The following is a 27,449-nucleotide window of genomic DNA, read 5'->3' as shown; positions in this document are numbered from 1 at the left end:
GGGGCTCCTGGATGGACAGACCCCCCCCCCCCCCCGGCCACGGGGGACCCGCGTAGCGAACCACAAGTAGGCCGGGAGGCCAGCAGCCCTCCGAGCGGCGGGCGGCCCTTGTGTGGGCTCTGAGGCAGGTGGGGCTAGGGAGCGGGGCGAGGGCTGTCCAGGGGCTCCGGGTTTGGCCTCCGGTGCATGATGGTTATAAAACCCCCACACGCTGCCTCTCTTCACAGAAGGTGGACGTTACCAGCAAGGCCGTGACAGAAGTGCTGGCCAGAACCATTGAGTACCTGCAGCCCAACCCAGGTAGGGGTACCAGCCAGCCAGTCTGGAATTTTCCCATTACTGGAGCACGAAGGAGGAATGTACGAGCTCAGAGAACTGAAATGCCCAGGGTGGGCAGGTTGTGTGTGTGGCTGGATCCCAAGGGTCCAAGGGATGTCCTCAGTCCTGCACTTCTGTCCACTTCATCCGGCGGCTCTCATTCTGCGTGGCGGTCCTAGCCTTAAATCACCCTTACGGCTGACGGTCCCAGCAGAAAAGAGCGTCTTTTCCACATAACCAACTCACTAGACCAGTTGGAATCGGTTGCCCACCCGTTCGCCAGGCCCCAGCCACCTGCCCACCCTTGGAGCATGAGGTGGGGTCCCCTAGTCCGAGAGGGAGACAGGGGCCTTTCCCTGAGGGCAATCCAAGTGCCGGTTCCCATAGCAGGAGGTGATGGGTGTGGGACGCGCGCAGCGACACCAGGCACGTCCGTTCAAGGCCTGTGCCACGGACAGCCTGGAGCAGGCGGAGGGAAGTGCGTGGCTCCCCTCCCCCCACCCCAGCGGAGGGCTGTGTCTGGGGCACCTGTGCGCACCTGCGCCTGCCCCCCACGCCTTCTCTGAGGTGCTACTCCCGGGCCAGGGAAGGCAGCTTCTCGATGACAGCTGGGCCGCAGGACGAGGAGGCCGGGGGGGCCCAGAGGAGCTGGTCACCTCCTGCCTCCCGCCAGGGCTCCTTTGTGGCTGAGGTGAGCAGAGAAGGGGAGGTCTGTGCAGGAGCTTCTTCGCAGAGCCTGGCTGTCAGCAGGCATAGGAACCGAGGTCCCTTGGGCCAGGGCAGTGCTTTAGAAAGAAGGGTGCTGGGGAGAGGAGGAACCCAGAGAGGAGGAGCCGGTGGCCGGTCAAGTGCGGGCCTCCAGGCTTCGTGAGCGAGACTGGCCGCGTGCCTACCCAGCCTGTTCTGTTCCAGCCTCACGGGCCAAGCTGACGATGCTCAACACGGTGTCCAAGATCCGCGGGCAGGTGAAGAACCCTGGCTACCCGCAGTCAGAGGGCCTGCTGGGCGAGTGCATGATCCGCCACGGCAAGGAGCTGGGCGGCGAGTCCAACTTCGGTGAGGGCTGCGGGAGGCCACTTGCCTGCCGCTGCAGGGTTTTCCGTGGGGACGAGCGAGGATCGGGGTGTTGGCTGTAGGGCCACAGCCACTGGCAGGCCTGCCCTCCAGCCGCAGCTGATTCTGGGGAAGCCGGTCCTTGCAGCGGGGGCTTGTTTGACACCGGTCCTCGCCAGCTCCCGGCTGCTGGGGCTCAGGATCAGACCCCAGGGTCCCTTGTTGGCTCCTGAATTCTGGCATCTGGGCCCCGGGGCGGGAGGACAGTTTAGAAGTTGGGGTGTCTTGGGCCCCTAGGCCGCGGCCTCCTGTGACAGTTTCTTCCCCATTCCGGGTTCTGCCGCAGGCGACGCCCTGCTGGATGCAGGGGAGTCCATGAAGCGCCTGGCGGAGGTGAAAGATTCCCTGGACATAGAGGTCAAGCAGAATTTCATCGACCCCTTGCAGAATCTGTGCGACAAAGACCTGAAGGAGATCCAGGTGCTGCCCGCGTCCCTCCCCCCCCCCCCCCACCCGCCGCGCCCTGCCCTGCCCAGTGTGGCTCCCCGGTTCACACACACAACCCCCCACCCCAGCACCACCTGAAGAAGCTGGAGGGCCGCCGCCTGGACTTCGACTACAAGAAGAAGCGGCAGGGCAGGATCCCCGATGAGGAGCTGCGCCAGGCCCTGGAGAAGTTCGAAGAGTCCAAGGAGGTGGCGGAGACCAGCATGCACAACCTCCTGGAGACGGATGTACGTCTGGGCCCCACTGCGGGGGAGCCCGGAAGGCGGGGCCGGTGGGCGGAGTCACGCGTGCCCCGCCCGCAGCGGGTTCAGCGCCCAGGTGGAGCCTCCGGGACCTAAGGGGGCAGCCACCCTCCCCTTCAAGCCCCCTAAAGCTTTCTGGGCACCTCCACGGGCAGCAGTAGGGTCAGGCAGATGGGGAGAGGGCCGGGCCCCTGTGCCAGGAGCGTCCTGGAGAGGCTCCCTCTAGAGGCGGCCTTGGGGGGAGGGGTCACAGGGAGAGCCTCCCCTTCAGCAGCCGGTCGGTCGCTTGCAGATCGAGCAGGTGAGCCAGCTCTCTGCGCTGGTGGATGCCCAGCTGGACTACCACCGGCAGGCCGTGCAGATCCTGGACGAGCTGGCCGACAAGCTCAAGCGAAGGTGAGCCCCGTCCTGCTTTGGGCCGGTCTTTCAGGGCACCCGGGACACCGCCACCAGCTTCTAGGAGGCTGCACTCAGGGTGGAGGTTCCAGGAGAAAGACCTGATGGGCTTGTCCCGCTTGTCAGAGGGGAGGGCTGGCGTGCCCTCAGACGGGGGGCGGGGGGCAGGGCAGGGCTCCTGTCTCCCGAGGGTCCGTAGTCCAGTGCCTGAGAAGGGGAGCCTCGTGCAGCCACGTCCCCAGGCAGGGTGGGCATGCTAAGGGACTTCAGGTGTGGCAGGACCTGGCCAGCCGACAGCCTCTGAGAAGGGCCCGAGCCGGGGCGGGGAGGGAGCTGACGGACGGGTGGGCCTTGTGGTTAGACCCATCGGGCCTCTGCGCCCAGGCCTGGCCCCGGGGGGCAGCAGTACAAAAGGCGGGAGGCGGAGGCGTCCCTTCATCGTGGCGTACACGGGATTCGGCCGCCGGCCACTCCCGCTCTCCTCCCTGCACGCAGGATGCGGGAAGCCTCCTCTCGCCCCAAGCGGGAGTACAAGCCCAAGCCCCGGGAGCCCTTCGACCTTGGGGAGCCCGAGCAGTCCAACGGGGGCTTCCCCTGTGCCACGGCCCCCAAGATCACAGGTAAGGAGCGGGGAGGGGGCCGCCCCCCAGCCGTCTGCCCCCCCGAAACCGCAGAGCCAGGCCCCGCCCAGGGTCTTCAGCCCCCTCTGTGCTTTGTGTGTGAGCAGCTTCGTCTTCCTTCCGATCTTCTGAGAAGCCCATCCGGACCCCCAGCAGGAGCATGCGTGAGTGTCCCGCAGGCGCGGCCCCGCCCTTACATGCTCCCCGCCTGCTAGTCCGTTTCAGGAGGGCCTCCCTCCTCCCCTCCTCCCCTCCTCCGGTAGGAGTGGACACCCCTGCTGCCAGTCCTCTCGGCCCGTCTCGGGCAGGGGGGGAGCTCGGCGCCGGGGCCAGGCGGCACGCCCCCCCATCGGCGTGAGTGTCCAGCAGGCTCGGGGCCTCTGAGTGGCACGGTCATTCTGTCACCCCGATGCCCCCGGGCAGCCCTAGCTCTTCCCAGGAGCGTTTTGGTGACCACTCGTGGAGCCCATTCCCATCCTTCGCCCCTGGTTCTTCCCGACAAAGCTGGCCGGGCGGGAGGAAGGAGCAGCTGCCCTTCGGGGGACAGGAGCCCGGGGGGGCGGGGGGGGGGGAGGAGCCAGCGGTCTGAGCCAAGCCCCCACCCCCAGCCCCGCTGGACCAGCCGAGCTGCAAGGCTCTGTACGACTTCGAGCCCGAGAACGCCGGGGAGCTGGGCTTCCACGAGGGTGACGTCATCACGCTGACCAACCAGATCGACGAGAACTGGTACGAGGGCATGCTCCACGGCCAGTCGGGCTTCTTCCCCCTCAGCTACGTGGAGGTGCTGGTGCCCCTGCCTCAGTGACCGCGTCGGCCCCGTCCACGTCGGCCTTCTGCAGCCGGGGCGGCGCCCGCAGGCGCTCCCCGTGGGGGAAGGCGGGCCTCGCTGGGGCAGCAGGGCTGGATGTCGGGGAGGGGCCCGCTTCCACGAGGGCCCCCCCACCCCCCCACCCCGCGGTCCCCGCTCCAGGCGGCAGTCTGGGGGCCGGGCAGTATTTTCGCTCCCCGACCCCGTGCCCCGAGGGGGCGAACACTAAGGTGCTCTTAGAAACACTAACTTCCTCCCACGCCTCCAGGAGCGGGTAACTCCAGGTGGGCCCCCTCACTCTCACACGCGCGTGCACACACACACACACACACCCCTCTCCCCCCCCCCCCCCAGGAGACCTGCCCTGAACAGGAGGAGATGGGGGTTCTGAGCAGGACCCCTGGCCGACACTCACCACCCTGCTTTTCAATTCACCCACAACACTCCTTCCCAGCCCCAACTCCAGGGCTCCCCAGGCCCTGGCACACCCGTGGATGCCACCTCCCTGGGGAGAGATGAGCCTGGGGTCCTCAGGGTTCCCCTAAGGCCGGCCCTCTCTGAGCAGCCTCTGAGGTGCCGTCGTCTCCCTCCTCCAGTGCCCTCCACCCTGCCCCGCACCCCCTCCTCGCCTCCCAAGTCTAGGGTGCCCCGCCCCAGATAAGCACACCTCTGGCACAAACCGCCACCACCAGCCGTGCCCACGGCACACGTGTGCACCACAGACGGGACCACAGGAGTCTTGTGGCCTCTGTCCTGCAGGTGGTCCCAGACCCCTGGGACCACCCTGAGGAGGGTCACAGGCGCCTCCCCAATCCCAAGCCAGCCACTGTCCCCACCGCTGACAGCGGCCCCAGCCATCTTCCTACAGACAGACCAAGGCAGGCAGCCGCCCTGACCAACAGAGCCGAGCCCCGCAGCTACTTCCTCTCTTGCCTAACCCAAAAATCGGCGCAACTAGGGGACCTCGGGACTGGATCACATTCCCCTCCTCTGATGACCTTGCAAAGGCCCCGGGGACACCTGGCTCTGAGGCCCCCTCGTTGCCATTACATGGGGGAAGCACAGACCTCCCAGCAGACATGAGCGGTGGAACCTGGGCCACAATCGGCAGATCGAAATGTAATCCTGATTTTTTTTTTTTTTTAAGTATTAAATGTCTCTTTCTACAGCCTCTTGCTTGGTGTGGTGCAGGGTGGGTCTTCCTCCCTGGCTCTCTGTGAGTGTCCAGGGGAGCCGGGGGAAAAGTCATTTGCCCAGCCACCAGCACAGGCATCACGTCCTCCAGATGTCCCTGCAGCCCCAGGAAGCCCGCAACATGGGCGCTGCCCAGACAGCAGCCTATGTGCCCAGGGACGAGTGCAGGGGGCTCCCCCTCCCCCCAGGGTGAGACACACACCCAGGCTATTTGCTTCTGTCTTTTATTATCCGTGCCCCAACCACCGCACAGCTAAGTTGCACAGAAACAGAGCGGCACAGCCCCCAAGAGAACCCCCCTGGTCCCAGTCCCCCTCAGCCCAAACCACGGGGGGGGGGGGGATCAGAGTCTGACCAAGAGCCCCCCCCCCCCCCCCAGACCCTGGCAGGCGGGGCCTCAGCTCCCTTGTTTAAGAAGGCTGTAAACCTGCTCCAGCACGTGGCACAGGCCCTGGTCCTTGGGTGTCCTGCTGGCCAGGGAGATCTGAAAGGAGCAGGGCTGGTGCCTCAGGGCTGTGCCCGGTGGTCCTGGCCTCACCGGCTCCCCTCCATCCGGGCAGAGGCTCTCCTAACCGACTCACACGGTAGCGTCCCCAAGACAAAGTTTTATGTTTAAATGAGGAGGCCTGCTCACGCGGAATGTTCTGGGTTTGGGGAGAGGAGGACTATCTGTACACTCCAAATCCTACACTCTTCCTGGCTGCCTCCTGCCTAGGCTCTCACACCCTCTGCGCCGGGGGCTGCCCCCCGCCCCACCAGCCCAGCAACGGGGTGGAAGTGACCCGTGGCAGCCGGAAGCTCTGGTCACTCTTGAAGTTTGAGCAAAACAAGCAAACGTGCAAAACTGCATTTCTCTACAAGGCAGGAAGCCAGTCAGACACCCCCGAGGCCGCCGAACTGGCTGCGGGGCCGGCGAGCTGGAGAGACCTCTGCTCGCCTCAGCTCTGCCGGCGCTTGAGGCTCTGAATCGGACCCCGGCCCCTTGTGCGCTCGGGTGGGCGCCCACGCCGTGACATAGGGCCCAGAGTGGCTTCTCCATCCCCACGGCCCAGGGTCTGCGGGTTCTCCCCTTTCTAGCTGCTCTTGAATAGCTCTCCCCGTCACCGTCACCCCCCAGCTGTGACCCAACAAGGCTGTTGGCAGCGTTGACACCCAGCTGAAATAACACGGAACTTAGGACACGGTTTCTCAGGCTGCCCGCGGATGGATTCTCGCGGGCTCCCCCCACACTGTCTTCCTACGGAGTCTGCACGAGACAGGGGACACGAGTCTTACCTTCAGCTTGTCGAGGTACGTGTGCTCCTGGCTCCAGGGCTCCTGGAACCTCACGAGGTCAGGGGCGCCCTTGTAGAATTCCACCAGCAGCATCTGGGGGACAGGGGGCCGATGGGACTCCTCGCTCCTGCCCTCCCACCCGTGCCAGGTGCCGGGGATACAGCGGTGGGCAGCCTGTGGGGCTTCAGTCCCATGTGGCACGTAGGCGCCCAGGACCCCAAGGGAGACCACCCACTGAGGAGTGCCACCAGGGAGCTCAGCAGGAGGCCCCTGGAGGGGCACCGAAGTAGCCCCAGGCAGAGGGAGGCACACTGAGTGTCGCACAAGCCTGACACGGACCCCTTGCGCAGCCTCATCCAAACAACAGTATCCGGGGTCCCACAGGTGTGACCAACTAGCTTTTTTCAAACGCCACTTGGAACATCGACACTAAAAAACAGCTGGGGGACCACCTCAAGTCCCCTCACGTGCCTCCATTTGGAGAATCAGTGCAGGTGCAGAGGCCCGAGGCAGGGGCACCTCCAGTAACTTCCAGAACAGCAAGGCCAGGTGGGGGGAGCAGGTGGGCAAGGATCAGGGACTTGAGCCTAAAGCCACAGGTGATTTTCAGCCCCGGACGAGGAGTCTGGCCTACGCCCCGACGTGGCGCATTCAGCCACCCTGAGTCCTGCAGTCTCGCCACCGTCCAGCGGGGTCCTTCAGCCCCACCCGCCCCTCTCAGGGGCCCTGTGCGCCCCACCCGGGAGTGAGCTCACCATCTCATGAAGGATGTCATTAGTCAGGAAGTTGTCCTGGACGTAGGCCATCTCCACGTCCATGGGGATGCCGTAGTCACTGGGCCTTTGCTGGCAGGGACACGAGCCAGTCAAGCCCAGCCTCCGATCCCACGAGGGGATGCGTCCTGGGCCAGCAGTCAGAGAATCACACTGCGACCAGGTTCAGAGCCACGTGGGTCCTCCGCGGAAGGCTGCGGTGCGACTCCGGAGGCGGCGTGGCCCTGCCGCCAGCAAGAGAGGCCGCCAAGCGAGCCACGCACCCGGGAATGGCTTCCCAAGCCCGATTTCTGACCCCGGGACAGATGTGGGGAATGGCACGCGGCAGAGTTGGGGAGGGAGGCCGTGTTAGTATCAAGGGCTCCACGTGATGCCCGCGCCTTTTCAACATCCAGGCCCTCTCGGGAGCCCGGGACAGCGCGACGGTTATGGTCCCACTTCACGGGGGGAAACGGGGGTCCCCGATCCCCTAAATGAGCCCAGAACCAGAGTCCTGGCCACGGACCATCGACAGGCCCCTCCTGGCCCGCAGCGCCGCGACCCTGCCCTCCCCCCACAGCCCCGCCTACCTCGGGGGGCGGCATCACCCAGAAGGGGGAGATCTTAGACTCGGGGCCCGGGTTGCCAGAGTAGTAAGGGGCTGCGGGAGGACAGCGAGAGTGGCGACGGCCTGGAGGGGTCGGCGGCCCCGAAGCGCCACGCGCGCGCGCGCGCGCGCCGACGCACGCGCAGGACGCACGCATGCGCACCCGCGCGCCCCAGGCCTTACCGCAGAGCAGCGCGAGGCAGGGCTGGAAGCCGTTGCTGGAGCCCTGCAGCCGCAGCTGGTAGTCCATCTGCGAGTCGATGTCCTGCAGCGACGGGAGCGCGGGGCTGTGCGGGTGGCTGTGGTACCAGCCCACCAGGGACAGGCCCCGCAGGAGCAGGCTCTGGTAGATCTGGGGGCACAGGCGAGGCTGCGGTAGAGCCGGGGGCTCCCCCAGCCCTCGTGCGCGCTCACCCCTCCCAGCCGCCAGCGCACCTGCCGCATCCCATCCCCATTCGAGGCCAGCACTTAATATGTGCCTGCCGTGTGCCTGGCCTGGGGACACAGCGGCACCAAGACAGAGCCCGCCCCCACCCTCCAGGAGGCCAGGGGAGGGGGAACAGTCAACAAATACATAAAAAGATGCACCTGTCACAAAGCAAAGGCAAACGTTTATTTTAGGCAGGCTGCATCGCCAATTCCTGGCTCGCAGCGGGCACTCAAACAGTTAAACAGATAGGAGGATGTGTGTGTGCACTTGGGCAGGAGCAGGCATTTCTGGATGCCTTCAGCAAGCAGAGGCAAGTGCTGGCGTAAGGAGCAAGAAAGAGGTGGGCCGAGAGACGTGCGTGCAGGATCCGCACCTATTCGCCTGTCCCCATGGGTCACTGAGGTGCCAGAAGGTGGGTGTGGTGCACGTTGCACAGCGCCAGGCACATACAAAGCACCACTATGACACCGCTATTGAGAATGGCAGCTGATATTCACTGGGCTCTCACTACGTGCCAGGCACGGCCTGGAAACCGAGGCTCGGGGTAAAGAGGGCGGGGCCACCTGCGCAGAGGAAGCAGGACCACGGACAGGGTCACAGCCGCGGGGCGGGCGCTCACACATCCTCTTCCGCACGCTCGTTTGTGCACTACTAGCCGCCGGGACAGGGTAGCCAGGACAGCTGTGTCCACACGAGCCCTCCCTACAACGCCCTGACCCCCCGCACCCCCTCACCTCCTCTTCCATGGTGGCCGCCATATCCGCGTCCCCCAGCCGGCTCCGACAGGGGAAGGCTCTCAGCACCGTGAGCACTGTGCAGAGGCGAAGAGAAGGTGTAGACATCAACCCCAGCCCCAGACACCCCCCTGCCCACCTGGCCCCAAATACCCACTCTGGCTGTTGATGTCCCAGCGGCCCCCCAGGTACCCCACGACCTCGCTTCGAGTCAGGTGGCTGTGGAAGTCCTGGGGAGGGGACGGACACCAGAAGAGCGGCTCAGGCGGCAGCCCAGCCCCAAGCGCCTCTCCTCGGGGCCAGAGCCCTTGCAATGTGCCGGGACCACCCCATCGGCCTCCTCCTTCGTTCACTGATTGAGTGCCTACTGTTTAGCAGCAGTGAACAAAACAGAAAAGGTCCCTGCCCTCATAAGGGCCAACCTCCCAGGGACCCCTTCCAGGTGCCCCAGCCACCTGCCCAGGTCTGGCCCTTGGCCCTCAAGGGACAAGGTGACGGCTGGGCACACACCAGCAGGAACAGCACGTTGCTGGAGATGGCCACGTTGAACGGCTGGAACTTGTTGATGGCAGCGAAGGATGTTACTTCCACCAGGGTGTGGGGGTTCCTGTAGGAGCGAGAGGGTCCCGCAGCTTCAGGAACTCAGCCCCGAGCTAGCTCCCCCGGCCCCCAGAGCCAGCGCTGAGGGTGTGAGGCCTTGTGTCCCCCCCCCCCCCACACCCGCAAGAGCTAGTGAAACCTGGGGGCGGGGGTGTGGCGGGCACAGGGTGTGTCTGACCTGGCAGAGTCTCGACTGCCCAGCATGCAATACCGCACAGGCACCCGGATCTTGTTTTCCACCCGCTTCCCGGGGGGCACGGTCTCTGTGGGGCGGGCGAGGGGGGAAAAGGCAGCCTCAATCCCTCCCAGCCCAGAAGTGGAAAACAAGGACAAGGCGGCCCAAGAAAAAACCTCCAGAGGCAGCTTTAAAAATCAGGCCCCAGCGCGGAGAGATCAGGTGGCAGGTTAACAAACTGGAAAAAAGGAGATTAAAATACCAGAGGAAGGGCTTAGGAAATCAGGGAAGGACCCCAGGAAACCAGGCAGGGGGCCAAAGGAACCAGGCACTGAGGCAGCGAAATCCTATAGGGGAGCGTGGAAATCAGGCAGCATAGTGAAGAAATCGGGCCACGGGACCAAGGAATCCAGCATTAGAGCTTAAGAAGCCAGGCAGGGGGGTGGGGGGCGCTGGGGGGCTCAGACCGTTGAGCACCAGACTCTTGATTGCGGCTCAGGTCATGATCTCAGTGTTTGTGGGTTGAGCCCTGACTCAGGCTCTGCACTGACTGCACAGAGCCTGCTTGGGATTGTTCCCCCCACCCCTACCCCTCCCCTGCTCACGATCTCTCTCTCTCTCTCTTAAAATAAATAAACATTAAAAAAAAAAAAGAAGTCAGGCCGCGAGAAAGAAATTAGGCAGTAGAACTAAGAAGTCCGCCAGGCAAGTTGGGAGTGCTGAGAAAAACGCAAGATCTGCCCCCCCCCCCCCAGCCACCTCCTCACCCGAGTTCTGCCCGCCTCCTGCCCTCCTCTAAGCCTCTCACCTGGGTGCGCAGGCTCCAAGGGTCCCTTGGCAGGTAGTCTCCGACTCTTGTCCTCAGTGGAGACCCCTGCCAGAACCTCCTCCTCTTCTTCCTCCATCAACAGCTCCTCCTCCTCCCCTTCACTGGCCGGGCTCTGGTGGGGGAGGGGCGGGGTGGGCGGCAGGACCCTCAGCTGGGTGCCACCCACCCTCCTCACCAAGTTCCACTCACACCTTCAGCTGGCCTTAGGGTCCTGCCATTGCCCCAGGGGCCCACTAGAGGGAGCGCGTGAGCACAGGCGGCCTGAGGTCCCGGTGCCGCTCAGATCTGAGCACCTTCCGGCAGCTGCCGGGCGGAGTCTCAAACCTCTCCTCCGCTTTTACAAGCCGTGCAGCTTCTAGCAAGCGCCCTAACCTCTCTGAGCTCTGTTCTCCTCATCTGTAAAAAGGGGCTAATGACCTCCAGCGCATAGGGACAGCATCAGGGTGAAATTAAATAATGCCTGCAAGGCAATTAGCACACCTCCTGTCGATCCATTCACTGAGCAAGCAAGTGCTTATAGGGATTATTTTACCAGATTCTCTCAATAATCTCTCCTGATCTGCCCTCACCTGCCCCTGCTGGGGTGACCTCTCAGTGTCCAAAACCCAACAGGCACATGGTCTCTGTACTCTTCCTCCTCGCCGCAGGGTCTGGCTGGCCCTGGCTCCTTCTTCTGGGAGCGCCCCAGGGACCCAGCTTCCCTCCCATCTCTCCAGTCCCCTCCGTCTCCCACCCCTCCCCGGTGTGCAGGCTGGGTCCTCAGGTTTCTTCTCTCCCTACCTGCTCCCCTCCGGGGCAGTCTCCTCCACTCTTGGCACTGGAACCCTGTCTCTGGCCTGACCACCCCCACAGTCCTATCTCCAGCCCAAGCCTCCTCTGAGCTCCAGACTCAGCAATCCGGCTGGCCTGGAAGTCTCAGCGGGGGGGGGGGGGGGGGGGGGGGTGCTCCCAGGCACCTCCACTCAGCTCTATAACCACCCTGCACCTGACTGTCCCCCAATCCTCCCCAATCCCCATGGCAGCCTCATCCATCCGCTTGCTCGGAACAAAACATCTCTTAACACCAACACCTATCTGATGCAACCGCAAATCCGGTGAGATCCACTTTCAAAATCAGCCAAAACTTGCCCGCTTCTTGATCCATCAATTGTCCGCCCGGTCCACCCCATCATCTCCTGCCCGGAACCAGGTTCTGTCACCTGCATCCTGGTCCCCAACTTTCACCCGGGCCACCCCCCAGTCTTTGTGCCGGACGGCGGCCACCAGGGGGCGCGTGTGGGCACCTGAGTCAGGTCTGCCCATCCTCTCCGCCTTCCTGGGCTCCCACCCACCTCAGGGAAAAAGCCCAAGTCCTCCCCGCCTGCTTCCAGCCTGCCATCGGCCCTGCAGATTTCCGATCTGCCAGCAAGATATACATATACGATACATACGGATACTGTTAGCATCTTCGTTTACACACGAAGGAGAATTAGCACCCAGAGACGACCCTAGGCCAAGCTCACCAGCTGGTGAATATTCAAAGATGTCGTTACTATCATAGCATTAGAAACTCTCCCCGATCTGGTCCCTGCCACTGTCTCCAGTCCCCTCAGCTGCTTAAGACACGTAAGCCTCAGGCTGCATCCACCGATCATGGTTCCCCAAGCGCTGTGTGGCTTCCTACCTCCGCGGCTCTGCGGTCTTTGGCTCCCTCTGAAAACTCCTCCCTTCGCCTCGCTCTGACAAACTCCTGGTCATCCCACAGGGCCCCAGCTCCAACGTGCTCACTCTGGGAACTCCTTATCCAACAGCGCTTCAGGAGGCTGAGGGACGCACCTCGTCGGCAGCAGCCGTGGGAATGTGCAGCTGGTGTCGCCGGAGCCAGGCCGCCTTGTACTTGTCCAGTTTCTGGCCCTTGTACTTGACAGAGGCCCAGCCACAGCCGGACTTCTTGGCCGGGTTCACCAGCTTCTTGCAGTGGGTGGCCCAGGCGCTGGGTGAGTTGAACACCTGTCCCGTTTCCTGCCACACGATCCTCCCGTCGGGCTGTAGGTCTCCCATGAACTTCTTCCCCTGCAGTAACAGCAGCCCGGCTGCACCCAGGCCCTGGTACCCACCAAGCCACCTCCAGGAAGCCCTCCCTGACTCCCCCCGCCCTGCTCCCCGGAGCTTGGCACCCACCTCTGCCAACAGCATCCCTCCCAGGAAGCTGACCAGCTTACATGTCTCCCGGTCCCCGTAGGTCCACAGTCAGTCCTCATCGGCCTGGACTAAAACTGCCCAGCTCTGTGTCTGCCCACCCGCTCACTGGACCGTGAGCCCCCAAAGGGCAGGGACAGGGCCTGCTTGGTCCCTAACACACAGCACACAGCCTGGCACACAGCAAATGCTCCATTCATGAACTGCCCCCACTCACAAGGCCCAAGGAAACAGCAGCAAACGTGTAAAGCATAGTGTAGCAGGCTGCCCGCTGGGCGCTGTATTCCTTTGACCCTCCTACAGCCCCGCGACAGGAAAAATAAAAACCCATTTTATAGATGAGGAAACCAGGATATGGAGAGGTTGAGTAAGGTCACACAGCCAGGACAGCGGGCGTGTCCTCTCCGAGCCTCAGTTTCTCCTCTGTGGAATGGGCTGTTTGGTAAACGATGCCCTGCAGCCCAGAAGGGTTCGTGCTGGGCCTGGATGCTTGTTTCAATTTCCCCTCCCCACACCTGGGCTTGGCCGGTGGGAGGAGAGCTCTGGGCCTCAGTTTCCCCTTCCTGCCCCAGCCGGGACGGGATGGGGCGTAGGGGACGCTCACCAAGTAGTAGATGGACAGCACCCCGGCGCCGGGCTCCAGTAGCGCATCTTTGAGGAGCACCCGCAGCGTGACCGCGCGCCGGGTGAGCGCGCCCCCGGGCCCGCCGCAGCCCCCCGGGCCCGCCCCGGCTCCGGCTCCGGCGCCGCCGCCGCCGCCGCCGCCCCCGCCCCCGCCGCCTCCGCTGCGCGCGCCGCCAGCTCCAGCCGGCCTCTCGGGGTCCTCGGCCTCTGCCTCGTCCTCGTCCTCATCCGGTGCCTCCTCGCCCGCGCCACCCGCCGGGGACAGCGGCTCCGGAGCTGCGGGCAGCGACAAGCTGCAAGGGGCCTCTCGACCCCACCCCGGCCCCCCCGGACGCCCAGCCGGGCCCGCCGTACCTGCCATGGCCGCTCCGCCCCAAGCGCCCCGCGCCCTGCGCCCCGTGCGACTTGCGCGCCGCTGGCTCTTTCTTCCCGGCACGTGACACGGCTCCGCCCCGAGGGGGAGGGGCCCCAGCCTGGGGGCGGGAGGGGGGCTCGGCCTGCCCGCGCGAGCCGGGAGGGACCCCGAGGCCTCGCGCCTGTCCACGGGCAGAGCCGGGGACTCATCCCTCCGGGACCATCGGGAAAACGGAGGCTCGAGGCCACCTTCCGTGGGAGGCGCGTGGCAACCTACCAAGCGGGGAAACTGAGGCCCCGGGCCTTTCGCTTTCGGGGAACCAGTGGCTCCACTGGGGCGGCCTGTTATTGGATTTAGACCCGGAGCTGGGGGGCGCGGGGGACTCAGTTCACTAGGACCGGGCGGGGTGGGACACTTGAGGGACCAGAAGTCTCAGCTGTGGAGACCAGGGGAGAAACCCCCGGAGAACGAGCCACAGCGCCCTGGGGCTGCAGGCCGAATGGGGAAGGTCTAAAGCGCCCAAGGCGGAGCGCCCGGCTGGCTCAGTCCGTAAAGCAGGCGCCTGTTGATCTCGGGGCTGTAAGTAAGTTCGAGTTCCATGTTGGGTGTAGAGACTACTTTAAAAATAAAAAATTTTAAGTAATAATAAAAATAAATAAAGCGCCTGAGCCGGACGTCAGTCTCTAAAGGGTTAACTCCCATTCCCCTGGGCCGATTCCACGGTTGGGCCCAAGCGGAGCCCAACAACCAATTATAGGAGGGTCATTTAAACTTCAACCAATAGGTAGCAGTCGTGGGATTCCCTCCAGCCAATCAGTGTTAAACTGCTGCTTCCGCCAAACGCGTAGCCCTCGGCCAATCACAGGAGCCCGCGGGCCTCACGTATCCATTCAGTTGTAGAGTTTGGTCCTGTGCCAGCCAATCAGATCCCGGGTCAGAACGTGCCCTCAGGCTGGCGCGCCCCCCGACTTCCCACGCCTCCTCGCGCCGGGCTCTCGGAGGCGGAGCCGAGTTGGGTGTTCGCGGGTCGGTTTCAGTGCCGTCCTTTGTCCCTGGCCCCTGGCCCAAGACCTTTGCTCTGAGGCGCAGCGGCACCTCCCAGGACTAGGAGTCCCCAGGCCCCGGCAGGGCTGCAAGCCGGGGGTGGGGCCTTTCCGAAACTGCTGGGAGTTACGGGCTCGGCTCAACCCCGGACCGGTGTACTCCGCCCAGTTTGGAAGCGGGGACGGGACGTTGGGGGGGGGGGGGGATGTTATGGGACGGTGGTCTGCACTCAACGCACCTGGCTCCAGACCCTGGTCCACCACATCCCAGCCCCGTGACTTTGGCCAAGTGGCTCCGCGTCTCTGTTTCACCATGGGGACGATCATAATGACTCCCTCAAGGTTGTTAACCAATGGGGCATCACAAGAATTAAGAGCTGGACAAATGGGAATTAATACTCTTTTTTTGTCAAGCCCACGCCTCCTGCTGCAGTTTCCCCACACAGACACCCCCCACCGCAGGTCCAGCCACCAACTGGGCATTCCCCAGCAGCCCTGGACTCTTGACCTCAGTTTAGTCCCCCATGTCCTTGCCCACGTTCCTTTGACTCTGTTCCCCAAATCCTGGACCGGACCTCCTCCTCCCAGCTGGGCCCTGGTCATCACCTTGAGCCTCAGACCTCTATACACAGCCTCCACCTCATCCACCTTCCACACTGGCCCCAGAGGGATCTTACCAAAATGCAACTGTGACCACCTCCCTCCCCTACTCTAAATCCTTCTATGGCTCCCATTGCCTTTGATAAATACAATTAAAACAAACTGCTGTGACCTTATTAACCATTTATGGCACCCCCTTTTGAAAAATTTTTTTAACTAAATTTAATTTTTTAAAAATATTCATTTTTGAGGGAGAGAGCAAGTGTGAGCACTAGTCGAGGAGAGGCAGAGAGAGACAGAATCCCAAGCAGGTTCCACGCCCAGTGTGGAGCCTGATGCAGGGCTCTATCCCAGGACCCTGGAAGCATGACCCCAGCAGGAATCAGACACTCAACTAACTGAGCCACCCAGGTGCCCCTATGGCATCCCTTTATGGCAGACATTGTTATTAACTTTATTAGTTCATCAGATGAAAAGATTGCCAAGTCACACGGCTCTTGAGTGGATTGCAAAGGCTATTTTTTGCTATGTGTATAAAGTCCAGGCAGCCCTATAATGATTAAGGAAATTGAATTTGTAATTTTAAGACTCCTCAAAAATAAATCTCCGTGCCCACATGGAGAATTGTACCAAAGATTCAAAGAATTAACACCACTTTTTAAAAAAATGTCTTCCAGGGGCGCCTGGGTGGCGCAGTCGGTTAAGCGTCCGACTTCAGCCAGGTCACGATCTCGCGCTCCGTGAGTTCGAGCCCCGCGTCAGGCTCTGGGCTGATGGCTCGGAGCCTGGAGCCTGTTTCCGATTCTGTGTCTCCCTCTCTCTCTGCCCCTCCCCCGTTCATGCTCTGTCTCTCTCTGTCCCAAAAATAAATAAAAAACGTTGAAAAAAAAAATAAAAAAAAAATGTCTTCCAGAAACTTGAAGAGGAGGGAACATTTTCCAATTCATTTAATTTTTTTTTTGAGAGAGAGAGAGTGCGTGCGTAAACGGGGGAGGAGAAGAGAGTGAGAGAGAGAAAAGAGAATCCCAAGCAGGCTCCACGCTGTCAGCGCAGATCCCTTCTCAGGGCGAGCTGAAATTAAGAGTCAGACACTTAGGCGACTGAGCCACCCAGGCACGCGCCCCCCACCCCCCAATTCACTTTATGAAGCTAGCATTACCCTGAAACCAACACCAGATAAGGACGATACAAAAACATTTTAAAAAGAAAGAAAACGACAGACCGTATTCCTCATGATTACAGGCATGCACACACACAAAAAATCGCTAACAAAATATTAGGAAGTAGAATTTGGCCATATATAAAAAGAATTACACACCATGACTGAGTGGGGTTTACTCCAGGGATGCATAGCGGGTTCAGTATTCAAGAATCAATCAATGTTAGCCATCATATTTAACAGGCTGTGGTCGTGGAATAACGGTTCCCTAAAGATGTTCACATTCTAATCCTCAGGACCTGTAAATATGTTAGATTACATGGCAAAGGGGATTTAAGGTGCAGATGGAACTTAAATTTCTAATCAACTGCCTTGAAAATAAAGAAATTAGCCTGGATTAGCTGGGTGGGGGCGATGCCATCACAGGGGTCCTTAAAAGCAGACGACAGTAGTCACAACAGAAGAAATTCGGAGTGATGTGATGTAAGGATTCTGCCTGTATTTGCTGGTTTTGGAGATGGAGAAAGGGGACCATGAGTCAAGGAACCCAAGAAGCTTCTAGAAACTGGAAAAGGCAGGGAAATCGAGTCATCTTCTGAGCCTCCAGAAAAGAATGCATCACTGGCAACCCCTTGATTTCGGTTCTGTGAGATCCACGAAATACATTTGTGTCGTTTTAAGCCTCCACGCTTGAGGTAATTTGTCAGAGCAGCCACAGGAAACTAACGCGCAAACTAAGGAAGAAAGGTCTCCGTCAAGATCATTTCAACTGATACAGAAAAGGCATTGGACAAAACTCAACACCCATGCATGGTAAAAACTCTCAGCAAACTAGAAACAGGTGGAAAGCAACTCACCTGCAGTTAACATTGTACTCGATGCGAAAGACTAGATGCTTTCCCCGTAACAGAGCCAACAGGGCAAGGATGTTCACGCTCGCCACCCGTATCCAACGCAGTCCTGGAAATTCCAGCCAGTGCAATAAGGCAAGAAAAGGAAATGAGGGGCATACCGATTGGAAAGGAAGAAATAAAACTCGCCCTGTTTGCAGATGATAGGATGGCCTTCCTAGAAAATGCCAAGAGGCGAACAGGAATACCTCGTTCTAAGGAGCTTCACTTTATTCTGCTTCACAAATAGTGCCTTTTTTTTTTTTTTAACAAATTGAAGGTTTGCGAAAACCCCACATCAAACGGCACCGCTTTTCCAACAGCATTTCCTGACTTTGTGTCTCGTTTTGGTGATTCTCGTACTATTCCAAACATTTCCATTATCATTGTATACTTCTGGTGGCTCATGGGAAGAAGGCAAACTATTAACAGTACCAGGAATTTGGAAGTTGTTTCCAACCCTCATGGATGACGCTGAGAGAGAGAGAGGCAAACCAAGAAACGGACGCCTTAAAAAAAAAAAAATGTTTTTTAATGTTATTTATTTTTGAGAGAGTGAGCGAGCGGGGGAGAGGCGGAGAGGGGCACAGATGATCTGAGGCGGACTCGGCACTGACCGCAGAGAGCCCGATGTGGGGCTCAGACTCACGAACCTTGAGATCATGACCTGAGCCGAGGTTGGACACTTCAACCAACAGAGTCACCCCGGCGCCCCTTAAGAAACAGACTCTTCGGTGCGCCTGGGTGGTTCAGTTGGTTAAGCATCTGAGTCCTATTTTTGGCTCAGTTCATGATTTCGAGATGTGTGACTTCGAGCCCCGAGTGGAGTCAGGCTCCAGGGTGACAATGGGATAGTCTCTCTCTCTCTCTCTCTCTCCCCCTCTCTGCCCCTCCCCTGCTCACACATGCTGTCTCTCAAAAGAAAAAAGAAAGGAAAAAAGAGGGACAGAGGAAGAAAAGAATGAAGGGGAAAGGAGAGGAGGGGAGGGGAGGGGAGGGAAGGGACTCTTAACTACAGAGAACAAACAGCTGGTTACCAGAGGAGAGGTGGGGGGGGTGGGGGATGGGTGAGATAGGTGATGGGGACGAAGGAGTGCACTTGTCCTGATGAGCACTGGGTGTTGTGTGGAAGGCAGTGTTGAATAACTATACTGTACACCTGAAACTAATATTACTGAAATTTAAATAAAAGCTTCAAAGATTTTTTAAAATGTTTATTTGGGGGAGGGGGGCAGGGGCAAAGAGGGAGGAGAGGCAGAGGATCCTAAGCGATCCTAAGCGGGCCCTGTGCTGAGAGCAGAGAGCCAGACGCAGGAGCTGTGAGATCCTGACCTGAGCCTAAGTCCAAAGGGTAACCGACTGAGCCACCCAGGCGCCCATAAATACATTTTTTTAAGTACAGTCTACCTCCCAACGTGGGGCTCAATCGCATGACCCCAAGATCAAGAGTCTCCTCGTACACGTCCCACTGAACCAGCCAAGAGCCCCTTAAATAAAACCTTTTAAAAATTTTTAAAGGTTTATTCGTTTTTCAGAGGCAGAGCATGTGGGGGGAGGGGCAGGAGAGAGGGAGACACAGAATCGGAAGCAGGTTCCAGGCCCGACGCGGGGCTCGAACTCACGGACCGCGAGATCAATGCCTGAGCTGAAGTCGGACGCTTAACCGACTGCGCCACCCAGGCGCCCCTTAATAGATATTAAGGCGCCCCTTAGATACATTTTTTTAAAAAATGGAGACGCCTGGGTGGCTCAGTTGACTCTTGTCAAAGAGTTGACATCTCCTGTCTGCTCCCAGTGACACACAGGTGCGATTCCTATCAAAATCCCAGCAAGATTTTTTTTTTTTTTTTTTTTTTTTGTAGATTTAGGGAAGATTGGTATAGCAGGCAGGCAGCTTAAGGGGCACGCAGACCTTCATGCGATGTCCCTGTTGTGTCCTCTCTGGACACACGCACTGCCACTGGGGCACCAGGCTCCTCCCTTTCTCACATCCAGACCTTTGCTTAGGCAGGTCCCTCCTCCCGGTGCGCCCTCTGCCCAGTCCCTGCTCAGCACTGGGAGCCTCCCAGTGGCTCCCTCCTCCCCAACTCCAGCGGGCCTCCCAGACTTCTTGGGGAGACCAGAGAGGCTGGGATTTCCCTAGGACCTGCCTGGCCCAGCACCCGCCCAGCACCTGGCAGGGGAGGGAGCTGGGGAGCTGACAGCAGAGAAAATTCCCCTGGAACCGGTTTCTCTGCTTCCTGGCCCAGCTGGGGCACCCACCCCGGGGAGAGGCCAAGGCCAAAGACCCGGGCCACCATGGCCTCAGCCCTAAGACCACCCCGGATCCCCAAACCCAAAGGCGCTCTACCTTCACACTACTACGAGAACTTTCTGGAGAAGAAGGGACCCTGTGACGGGGTAAGGCACTGCTGGGCTCCTAGGTGGCTGCACTCACCTCTCTGAGCCTGGATCTTCACCTGGCCGAGGGGACGAGGGGACGAGGGGACGGGGTGGGTAGTGGCTGGGGCCGGGTGCCTGCTGGGGGTGCTGGAGAAGGTTCTGCCCACCCTCTGGCTGTCTCTGACTCTGGTTTATCTCTTTCTCTGTGTCTCTCCCTGCCTGTCTGCCTCCCTCGGTCTCCCTCTTGGTCTCTCTTCTCTTTCTCTTGGATACAAACAGATCAGGGACTTCCCCCAGGAAGTGGAAAACCTTCTGGCTCCCAGGTCCCAGCCCCACACTAACCTTGAGCCGAGCCTCAGCTGCGGGGGGGGGGGGGGGGTCAAGGCCAGGAGAGGTAGCTGAGGGGGCCGCATCTGGCAGGACCAGAGACGGATGCAAGCCCAGTCCCTCCTTCCCTGAGGCGCCCCACCCCCCACACTTGTCTCATCTTCTGCTACAACCCCAAACACCCACCCACTGCGTTCCCTGGCCACCCCACTGCCACTGCGGATTGCGGTCCCCTCCTCCTTTCCTTGTGCCTCCAAGTGCCCACCCCCCACCGCCCCCCTCAGGCCTACACACCATCTAGGCCACAGGGGTCCCCACGTCTTCCTGACTCCCAGGCCTTGCGCAAGGGACTCTCCATCGTTGTGCCTCGGTTTTCTCTATTACACAATGGGTATAGTAGGGCCGTAACCATGGTTACTGGAGAAGGGGTCTGGGGTCCTGACTCCGCAAACACTGTTCACTGGTATTAACGCACCCAATTCTTTCAGCGGCCTCTGCGGTAGGTTCCTCTTTATCGCCATTTCATGGGTGGGGAAACTGAGGCACGGAGAGCTTAAATACCTTGTGCAATGGCGTATAGTGGGTACACGACAAAGCAGGTCTGACCTGCTGAGTTTAATCACTTACTGCTCTGCTCCCAGGGCCGAGCACATGGTAAGTCCTCAGTAAATGTCACTTAAATGTATCTACGGACAGATGGGTAAGTGGATGGATGGGTATGTCGATGGTTGGACAGACATAGAGACGGATGGGTGGGTGGGTAGATAAGTGGATAAACAGATGGATGGGCAGGCAGATGGACAGATGGACAGGTGGACTGATGATGGCTACTGGGCATCAATATGAAAACTATCCTCATTATCATTACGGACTAATGAAAGTACCTCCTCCTCCCGGAAGTCTTCCCGGATTTCCCAGTTGGAGGGCCTTTCTCCAGATCTCAAGGCCTAGGGTTTGTCCCTCTCGGGGTACTGATTACTCTTCCCTGGAAGATTTAGTATCTATGCTTTCTTTTTAGTTTTTAAACGTTTATATATTTTTGAGAGACAGTGTGTGAGTGGGGGAGGGGCAGAGAGAGAGAGGAGGGAGGCACAGAATCGGAAGCAGGCTCCAGGCTCCGGGGAGCTGTCAGCGCAGAGCCCGACGCGGGGCTCGAACCCACGAACTGTGAGATCGTGACCTGAGCTGAGGTTGGACGCTCAACCGACTGAGCCCCCCCAGGCGCCCGAGTATCTATGCTTTCTATATTCTTCTGGAAGACAACCTATTTAGAAACAGAAGCCATGTTCCAGGTAGTATTTTGCCTCTGCAACAGAACTGGGTGCAGAGTAGATGTTCAGGGAATATCTGCTGGAAAAAAAAACAAACAAACCCATTCTCTTACCATCTGAGCTGTATCAGCCCCCTTGGACCACCAGAGAGTTAGGACATTTATAATTCAGAATCCTGGGGGCAAATCCTGAATCGGCAATAACTTCTAGAGTCCAGAACCTTGTGAAATTCTGAGACTGCAGACTCAGGCCCACAGGAGATCCCAATAAATACTTATGGGGTGGACAAGGAGAAGGGGGTGTATGTGTGCGAAAATGGGTACATAGATGGGTGGGTGGGTGGATGGTTAGTTCAACTTACTCCTGGATCTCCTACCTCTGTACACTGGCCAGGGGTGGGGCGGGGGCGGGGCGCTGCTCTGCATTCCCCATTCCATCAAGGAAGATTCTTTGGTCCTTTCTCAAAGAACAACAGATCCCCATAAGTTGGGCCATGGATGGAGAGGGCCTCCCAGAGAAGGCGACGTTCATTCAAAGACCCAAAGCAGGTGATGAAGGAAGCTGTGATGATCTGGGGAAAGAGTCTCCAGGCAGAGGAAACGGCCAGTGCAAAGGTCCTGAGGCAGGAGTGGGTGCCATGGAGGTACCCGGATTTCCCTTCTCACCTCCTTCTCTTTCTCTACCTTTGGTCCCCAGGATTACAAGAAATTCTGGGCAGGCCTCAAGGGTTGCACTCTCTATTTCTATAATAGCAATCGGGACTCCCAGGTAAGGAGGGGAATGAGCTGGTCGCCGCCCCCTCCCCGCCCCCCTCCTTTGACCTCAGGGACCAAGCATAGAGGGCGGGTGTTTCGGCCAAGCCAGAGGGCCTGGGGAGCCACAGCCTGGCGCTCAGACCCCTGCTTCCGGATCCCCAGCACGTGGAGAAGTTAGACCTAACGGCACTCGTGAAGCTCACAGATGACCCACCCTGGGGAAGCTCCCGAGACCCAGGCATCCATTTCAGCCTGGTCCTCCGGAACCAGGAGATCAAGTTCAAGGTAGGCCCCTCCCTCCTTGTCACACTTACCACTAACACACACTAGCATGGAGTCGCACGGAGGCTACCGCGGGGTTGGTGACACTGGCCGAGTCACTTGACTTCTCTAGGCCTTGGGTTCTTCGCCTGCAAAACGGGACAGTACCTAGGAGACAGAACAGCGCGTGAGCCGCAAGGATGGACCCCCCCCCCCCCCGCCACCGTTCAACCTTGCAGCTAAGGTTATCGAGCGCCTCCCGTGTGCCAGACATTCTCCTGGTTGCAGTGAACAGGACACTTAAAACTCCTCACCGTTGTGGAGTTTGCAGTCGAGCGGGGGAGGCACACAGTACACAACACAAGTGCGTAAAACATATCTGGAGGGGCAGACGGCAGGAGACGCTTGGAAAAAGTGCTAGGGAAAGGACGCAGCGCGCTCAGGGTTACCGTGTGAAACAGGGCGACCGGGGAAAGCCTCGCCGAGACCCGCAGGTGAGGGAACCGGCACGTAGATACCTGTGCAAAGGCTCTGAAGAGCTGGGAGGAAGAAGAGGAAGAAGAGGAGGGGGGAGCCTCTGCCCAGGAGGCTGCTGGGCAGAGGGAGGGACGGGGAGAGACGGAGGGAGGAGGGCAGGGAGGGGACAGGGCGTGGGGTGCAGGGCTTTGTGGGCCCTAGGGAGGACTTGGGCTTTTACCCCAAAGCAGACGGGAGCCCGGGGAGGGTTTAGAGCATTGGAGATACAGGATCTGATTTGTATTGTTTTCAAACTTGACGCAGTAACATGAAAGAATTCTATCCCACTTTCCTGAGGACTTATGATGTCCAGACATCCTAAAGTAACCCGGGTCCCAACTCGTTTAATCTTCAAAAGAACCCTTGGGAAACAGTGGCTATTATTCCTCGTTCCCATTTCACAGATGAATTGACCGAGGCTCGTCGCCATGGGCTCTTTTTCTGTCCCTCCGCAGGTAGAGAGCCTGGAGTCTCGGGAGATGTGGAAAGGCTTCATCCTGACGGTGGTAGAGGTAAGACTGGGTGCCTCCTCGGGGACCCTCTTTTCTCCTTCGACGCCACAGTCCTCAACCAGGCCCCCAGAGTCTCCTACACGGGTCTCACGCTGGCGGCCTCTGAGCCCAACCCAGCCCGCCAACGGCTTCTGTTTTTGCCAACAGTGTTGAAACTGTGAAAGTGATCTGCCATTATTTAAGAGCCAGGAGTTTTTGTCAACATTCCTGATCTCTGCTTTAGTCCTTTGTCCCCTGTCTGGCCCCGCGGCCTGTAGAGTTTTGAGAGCCTACATTCGAGCATCTGATCTGTCCTTCCCCTCCCTGAAGTCTCTTCACCCCTGCCCTGAGGAGGCGCAGGGTCGCTCTGGAGCCCCCAGGCCCGGGTTCCCATCCTGGCTGCCTGGGCCCGCACCCCGACCTCAGGGTGTCCCCTCCGTGACGCGGGCACCAGCCGCCCGTGCCCTGACGTCCAGGCGCCCGCGGGTGCCTCATCGCCCCTCAGCTCCGCATCCCGTCCAACCTGACCCTGCTGCCCGGACACCTGTACATGATGGCCGAGGCCCTGGCCAAAGAGGAGGCGCGCCGCGCGCTCGAGGTGCCCTCGTGAGTGCCCCGCCGGGCCGCGCGCAGCCCCGGGACGGCGGCGGGCGGAGGCGCGGGGCCCAAGGGGCGGCCGGCGGGGTCTGCGGGGAATCCCGTCTTCCGGGACGAGGTCCACGTGCCGGGGGCGGGGCTCCGCGGGAGGGTGTGGCCGCGCCCCAGGGGCGGGGCCTGCGCGGAGTGAGGGACGCGTCCGCCCCAGCTGCTTCCTGAAGGTGAGCCGGCTGGAGGCGCAGCTGCTCCTGGAGCGCTACCCCGAGTGCGGAAACCTGCTGCTGCGGCCCAGCGGGGACGGAACGGGCGGCGTGTCGGTCACCACCCGCCAGACGCTCAATGGGTGCGCATGCGCGGCGCCGGGATGGGCGGAGGGACGCGGTCTCCGGGGGCCGGAGCCAGAGTTCGGGGGGGCGTGGGATCCCGAGGCCGGCCCCTCCCCGGAGTGGGGGGTGGGGGTGGGGTCCACGCCTGGGCGCGGAGCCAAGGGCCGGACGGAGGACCCCTTGGGGGGAGTGGTTAGATCCTGAGGCGGGGGCGGGACTCTCTAGGTGAGGTCAGACCCTTGGGTGAGGATGGGCTCTTCGGGGCGGAATCGGGGCCGGGTCTGGACCTCCGGAGCAAGGAAGAAATCAAATCCAGGGGTGGTAACCAGCCCTTTGGGCGGAATCAGGACTTGTGGGTGGAGTCATAGGCCGGTCTTCCCCTGGAACCAGGGTGGTTGAATCAGGCTTTGGAGGTCCACTTTGGGGACGGATCAGAGCCTGGCCCTAAATCCTTCTTTGGGATAGCCAGGTGAAGGGTAGGGCCACATCGAAGGCGGAGTTAGAACCCACGGGGCGGGGCCAGAGGGGCGGGGCCAGAGGGGTGGAGCCATCAGGGCGTGGCCCTCCTTAGGTGCAGTGCCGAGACAGCGGCGGGGTCTTCCTGGGGGGCGGGGGTGTGCAGTCAGTAGAGGGCCTGATTCTCCCGGGAGAGTCACGCCAGGTCGGGGCACGGTCACTGTGCGGAGGACCAGGTTAGCCCCTCCGTGGGGGCGGAGCCAGGACGAGGGGCGGGTTCCTCCTGGGCCTGCGCCAGCCCCCTCACTCACCACTTCCTGGGCAGGTCGTCGGTGGTCCGGCACTACAAGGTGAAGCACGAGGGCCCCAAGTATGTGATCGACGTGGAGGAGCCGGTGAGCGTTGGGCTGGGGTACTGGAAAACGCAGGGGGGGGGGGTCTGCGCCCCTTCCCCAGCAGCCCCGACTGCGACCTCTACCCGCCTCCAGTTCTCCTGCGACTCACTCGACGCAGTGGTCAACTATTTCGTGACACGCACCAAGAAATCGCTGGTGCCCTTCCTGCCAGACGAGGACTATGAGAAGGTGCTAGGTGAGTGCGGCCTCAGGGAACTCCGGGAACCCAGTACGTGCCTCTCCCTCCCCTGCCCCCACGGGGCACCCCTGGATCAACCCCCAGCCGCCGCGCCTCCTCTAGGACCACTCTCTGTTCCAGGCTACGTGGAGGCGGATAACGAGAACGGCGAGAGTGTGTGGGTGGCACGCGAGGCCCCCGCGCCCCGAGGCCCAGGTGATGCCCCCGCCCTGCAGCCACCGCTGGGCCACAGTGCAGAGAGACCTGGGACCCACGTGGCGCCGCCCGTGTCCAGTCTTGGACCCAGAGTTACAAGGACCCAGAAGTTACCCAGACCCTGCCCTCCGGGTTGTGGAGCGGGGGACAGAGCTGGACACGCTTCCAGCCCTGTGGGGTTGAACCTGGGGCTGAAGACAGCGGTGCCTAGAGTTGGGGAGAGAAAGGGGGGAGGCTTCCTGGAGGAGGCGCTGTTTGCTTAAGGCCTCAAAGGATTTCAGTAGGTTGAGATGGGCAATGGAGGGGACGGAGGGCTCACCTGGAGCGACATCTACCCAGAGATGGGAACCGGGGTGGCTACTGAGAAAGGGGTGGGGGGGGATCCCGTTTACAAGGCGGGAAACAGATGCTAGGAAGGCCTCTGGGCTGAGCAGACGCTGGGGGGCCCCTTGTGCACAGTGGGCACGAATGTGCACACATACACACGTGAACACTCACAAACACGAATTGCGTCCACCTGCACAAGCAGCTCACGTGCAGACACGTGCACGGACAAGGGCTCCGCACATGCACGAATACTCGTGTCACACGATTCCCGTCCCGTGTGGCACACATACTCATACCTTAAGCCACAATCACGTGTGTGGACACGAATGCTCACTGGCGAGCACAAATTTGGACACGTATAGGCACGTGGGTGCACACGCTAACGTAGACAAATACTAGCACCCTCGCGGTGTCAGGCACGTATCCACGCATTCAGGTGCGCGTACAAACCCTCTGCCTGTATTCAACTATGCAAATTCACTCCGTGTGCCAGATTATGCGACTCAGGGACACAGACACCGACTCCTGGGTGAGCGTGTGTAAGAACCACGCACGCACAGGGTCACACGCGTGAATCCGGCAACTGCGTTTCTCACCAGGTCCCGCACCCCCCTCGGGTGACCCCAGGCAGCTGCCTCCCGTGCCCGTCACACCCGTGTCGGGCCCGAACAAGCTCACCCCACTCCGGAACGAGGATGAGAACTACGTGATCCCCATCGCGCACGCCCCAGCCGCCACCTACGTGAACGGGGACGGTAGGTGGGGGCGGGGGGGAGACGGGGACAGGGGAGGAGGCTGAAAGGTAGACGTGACGTGACGTGCCACACCTTTGTCCACACAGTGCCTTCCCCTAGTCGGCCGGTCACCCGGAAGCCCAAGAAGGTGGCAAAGGTTCCGGCAAAGCCTCCAAAGCTGCCAAAGCCACCCGTTGCGCCCAAGCCAGGTAGGGGTCCCGCCCCCAAGCCCTTCCCTTGTCCGGTGGAGAGCCGGCCTCAGTCCCTCCTCTGCCCCCTCCTCCAGAGCCCCAAGGCCTCAACGGCGGCCTGGCCAAGAAACTGGCGGGCAACTCAGCGCAGGCTTTCTTCCCCACGACAGGTGAGGCGTCTGGGGGTCCGTGCGGCCGGTGACCTGTGCTGTCACGCGGGACCCACACTCCGAAGGGCCCCACGCTTGGCTTAACGCTGTGCGGTCTTGACACCCCTCAAGGCTTTTGAATAGATTTTCATTTTTCACGGGGCCCCGCAGATTCTGCGGGTGGGGTGGGGGGGACAGCGTGGGCTGGGGACCCCCGATGCGGCTGAAGTCCCCCGCCCCCCCCCCCCACCAGGCCTGGCGGATTTGACCGCCGAGCTGGAAGAGAAACTGCGGAGGAGACGGGCGCTGGAGCACTCGGCCGGACACGCTGGGGACCTGTGAGCCAGAGAGGCGGACCCCTCCTCCCAGAATAAAAGCTCAAGTGACCCCAGGGCCTCTGCGTCTGGCCTGGCGGAGGAGGGGGGGCGGGAGGCAGTGGGGGTCTGGTAGACGTCTGCCCACAGCTGGCCCCTCTTAGCAAAACCTGC

At 60.6% G+C, this 27,449-nt stretch overlaps 3 protein-coding genes and 1 long non-coding RNA gene across 7 annotated transcripts in view; 2 read left to right on the top strand and 2 right to left on the bottom strand.

Moving 5' to 3' along the window:
• SH3GL1 (SH3 domain containing GRB2 like 1, endophilin A2) overlaps positions 1–5,112 on the top strand; it is a 30,825-nt gene extending 25,713 nt beyond the window's left edge. Inside the window, exons 3-10 of the mRNA XM_047095121.1 lie at positions 228–300; positions 1,231–1,374; positions 1,718–1,851; positions 1,947–2,105; positions 2,413–2,516; positions 3,012–3,136; positions 3,244–3,300; positions 3,745–5,112. Of these exons, the coding sequence (XP_046951077.1) occupies positions 228–300; positions 1,231–1,374; positions 1,718–1,851; positions 1,947–2,105; positions 2,413–2,516; positions 3,012–3,136; positions 3,244–3,300; positions 3,745–3,941 (993 nt within the window). The 3' untranslated portion in view covers positions 3,942–5,112. The remainder of the gene's footprint in view (positions 1–227; positions 301–1,230; positions 1,375–1,717; positions 1,852–1,946; positions 2,106–2,412; positions 2,517–3,011; positions 3,137–3,243; positions 3,301–3,744) is intronic.
• A 236-nt stretch (positions 5,113–5,348) lies between these two features.
• On the bottom strand, positions 5,349–13,760 carry MPND (MPN domain containing). 4 transcript variants are annotated; one of them, XM_047095117.1, is made up of 13 exons: positions 13,697–13,760; positions 13,323–13,618; positions 12,356–12,592; positions 10,520–10,652; positions 9,715–9,799; positions 9,447–9,543; positions 9,094–9,166; positions 8,937–9,013; positions 7,956–8,142; positions 7,756–7,826; positions 7,169–7,258; positions 6,414–6,506; positions 5,349–5,622 (listed from the first exon to the last, which is right to left on the bottom strand). In XM_047095117.1, the coding sequence occupies exons 1-13, from the start codon at positions 13,701–13,703 to the stop codon at positions 5,536–5,538; spliced, it is 1,533 nt and encodes a 510-aa protein (XP_046951073.1). In that variant the 5' UTR covers positions 13,704–13,760; the 3' UTR covers positions 5,349–5,535. The 4 variants fall into 4 exon arrangements, with proteins under 4 accessions (XP_046951073.1, XP_046951074.1, XP_046951075.1 ...); XM_047095118.1 differs by having other exon boundaries at positions 7,956–8,124; XM_047095119.1 differs by having other exon boundaries at positions 7,956–8,037.
• A 2,715-nt stretch (positions 13,761–16,475) lies between these two features.
• Positions 16,476–23,920, bottom strand: LOC124524884 (uncharacterized). Its single transcript, XR_006965332.1, has 3 exons — positions 22,439–23,920; positions 17,357–17,459; positions 16,476–17,233 (listed from the first exon to the last, which is right to left on the bottom strand). It is a non-coding gene; the product is annotated as an uncharacterized LOC124524884 (long non-coding RNA).
• On the top strand, positions 19,688–27,348 carry STAP2 (signal transducing adaptor family member 2). The gene is given in 13 exon segments (XM_047097306.1): positions 19,688–19,789; positions 22,066–22,137; positions 22,287–22,409; positions 23,357–23,413; positions 23,898–23,998; positions 24,198–24,332; positions 25,097–25,166; positions 25,260–25,362; positions 25,486–25,560; positions 26,487–26,642; positions 26,729–26,833; positions 26,836–26,982; positions 27,215–27,348. Coding segments are annotated over 13 exon segments (1,335 nt in total). The 3' UTR covers positions 27,304–27,348.
• The last annotated feature ends 101 nt before the right edge of the window (positions 27,349–27,449 follow it).

The sequence above is a fragment of the Lynx rufus genome, unplaced genomic scaffold (assembly GCF_022079265.1).
Source record: "Lynx rufus isolate CCGP_SWC_20201006 ecotype Redwood Valley unplaced genomic scaffold, mLynRuf1.p SCAF_4, whole genome shotgun sequence".
NCBI lineage: Eukaryota > Metazoa > Chordata > Mammalia > Carnivora > Felidae > Lynx > Lynx rufus.
Note: the sequence above shows the minus strand (reverse complement) of the source record. Positions and strands in the feature narration are given on the sequence as shown.

What these genes read in the sequence shown, in the direction of transcription:
- MPND (XM_047095117.1), bottom strand. An exon ending in CTTGGAGCCTGCGCACCCAG is followed by an intron (nt 9,800 to 10,519) that starts GTGAGAGGCTTA and finishes CCCGCCCCACAG; the next exon opens with AGACCGTGCCCCCCGGGAAG. An exon ending in GGGTGATGCCGCCCCCCGAG is followed by an intron (nt 7,259 to 7,755) that starts GTAGGCGGGGCT and finishes TGTCCCTGCCAG; the next exon opens with CAAAGGCCCAGTGACTACGG.